This window comes from Penaeus monodon, unplaced genomic scaffold (assembly GCF_015228065.2).
Source record: "Penaeus monodon isolate SGIC_2016 unplaced genomic scaffold, NSTDA_Pmon_1 PmonScaffold_15361, whole genome shotgun sequence".
NCBI classification, from domain to species: domain Eukaryota; kingdom Metazoa; phylum Arthropoda; class Malacostraca; order Decapoda; family Penaeidae; genus Penaeus; species Penaeus monodon.
Window position 1 is genome coordinate 7,328 of NW_023644555.1, and position 1,273 is coordinate 8,600.

Below are 1,273 nucleotides of genomic sequence, written 5' to 3' on the forward strand. Positions count from 1 at the left end.
GGGTCGAGGGGAGCGGGATCGTGTCCGGGGGTGGGGTGGGGTGGGTGGGGTGGGGAAGGGAGGGATAACATGGGGGTGGGGTTCGGGGTGGGAGGGGGGGATGGGGGTGGTGGGAGGGTGGTGGGGGGGGGCTATTCCATCGTCCCGCAACACCCGTCCTCCCGGTGGACCCGGAGGAGCAGGTAGGACCTGTTGCGGTCGTGCTGCGAAACGGCGCGCCAACCGACCTTATGGGTCAGGCTGGTCTGCCCCCGTCTGCTGCTGGGCGGCCGGCTGCCGGGGCGCCGAGCGGGAGCACAGTCGCGTTGCGAGGCGGCGGCCACCACCACCACCACGCAATGTGGCTGTCGCGGTGGGCTGGGAACGGAGCCGGGCGGCCCCGGCTGCGGGCGGCGTCGGCGGCGGGCGGGCCGCGGGTCCCGTTCGTGGGCCGAGGAGGTCGCGGTGGGGCGGGAACGGAGCCGGGCGCCCCGGCGCGGGGTCGTCGGCGGCGGCGGCCCGCGGATCCCCGTGCGTGCGGACGAGGAGGTCGCGGTGGGGCGGGGACGGAGCCCGGGCGGCCCCGGCGCGGGGGGCGTCGTCGGCGGCGGCGGTCCGCGGGTCCCCGTGCGTGCGGACGAGGAGGTCGCGTGGGGTCGGGAAACGGAGCCGGGCGGCCCCGGCGCGGCGTCGTCGGCGGCGGCGGGCCGCGGGTCCCCGTGGCGTGGCGACGAGGAGTCGCGGTGGGCGGGAACGGAGCCGGGCCGGACCGCGCGCGGGCGTCGTCGGCGGCGCGGGCAGGGGGGGGGGGGGGGGGAGGGGGCCCGGCTTGCGGACAGAGGTGCGGTGGGGCGGGAACGGAGCCGGGCGGGCCCCGGCGCGGGCGTCGTCGCGGCGGCGGCCGCGGTCCCCGTGCGGGCGACGAGAGGTCGCGGTGGGGCGGGGAACGGAGCGGGCTGCCTCCTGCGATTGTGGTGGTCTACGGCCGTGGCGACAACTGTAAAGGGAGATGGGGTCGGGTCGTGCGAGCCAGCCAGCCAACAGCCGCCAGCCGCCACCATCCAGCCAGCCAGCCAGCCAGCCATCCAGCCAGCCAGCATCCAGCCAGCCAGCAGCCAGCTCGATCTTCCCTAGACCGGGCCCGGCGAGCGGGGCCGTCCCCGCCGAGCGAGTTGTGTCGTTTGCCGGGCCCTGCTCGTCCCCCGCCGGCTGGTCTTGTCTCCGGTCCCCCCGAACGGGCGTGCGCCTGGCGGCGGGCAGAGCGGGGGCCTGTTTGGCGTCGTGGTGCGGAACG

At 77.8% G+C, this 1,273-nt stretch overlaps 1 protein-coding gene across 1 annotated transcript; it reads right to left on the reverse strand.

The window, feature by feature from the left end:
• Positions 1 to 228: 228 nt before the first annotated feature.
• LOC119569460 (basic proline-rich protein-like) lies at positions 229 to 1,225 on the reverse strand (the record flags this gene model as incomplete). Its single annotated transcript, XM_037917615.1, has 1 exon — positions 229 to 1,225. A coding segment is annotated over one exon (997 nt), but the record flags the coding sequence as incomplete, so codon positions are not given.
• Positions 1,226 to 1,273: the final 48 nt, after the last annotated feature.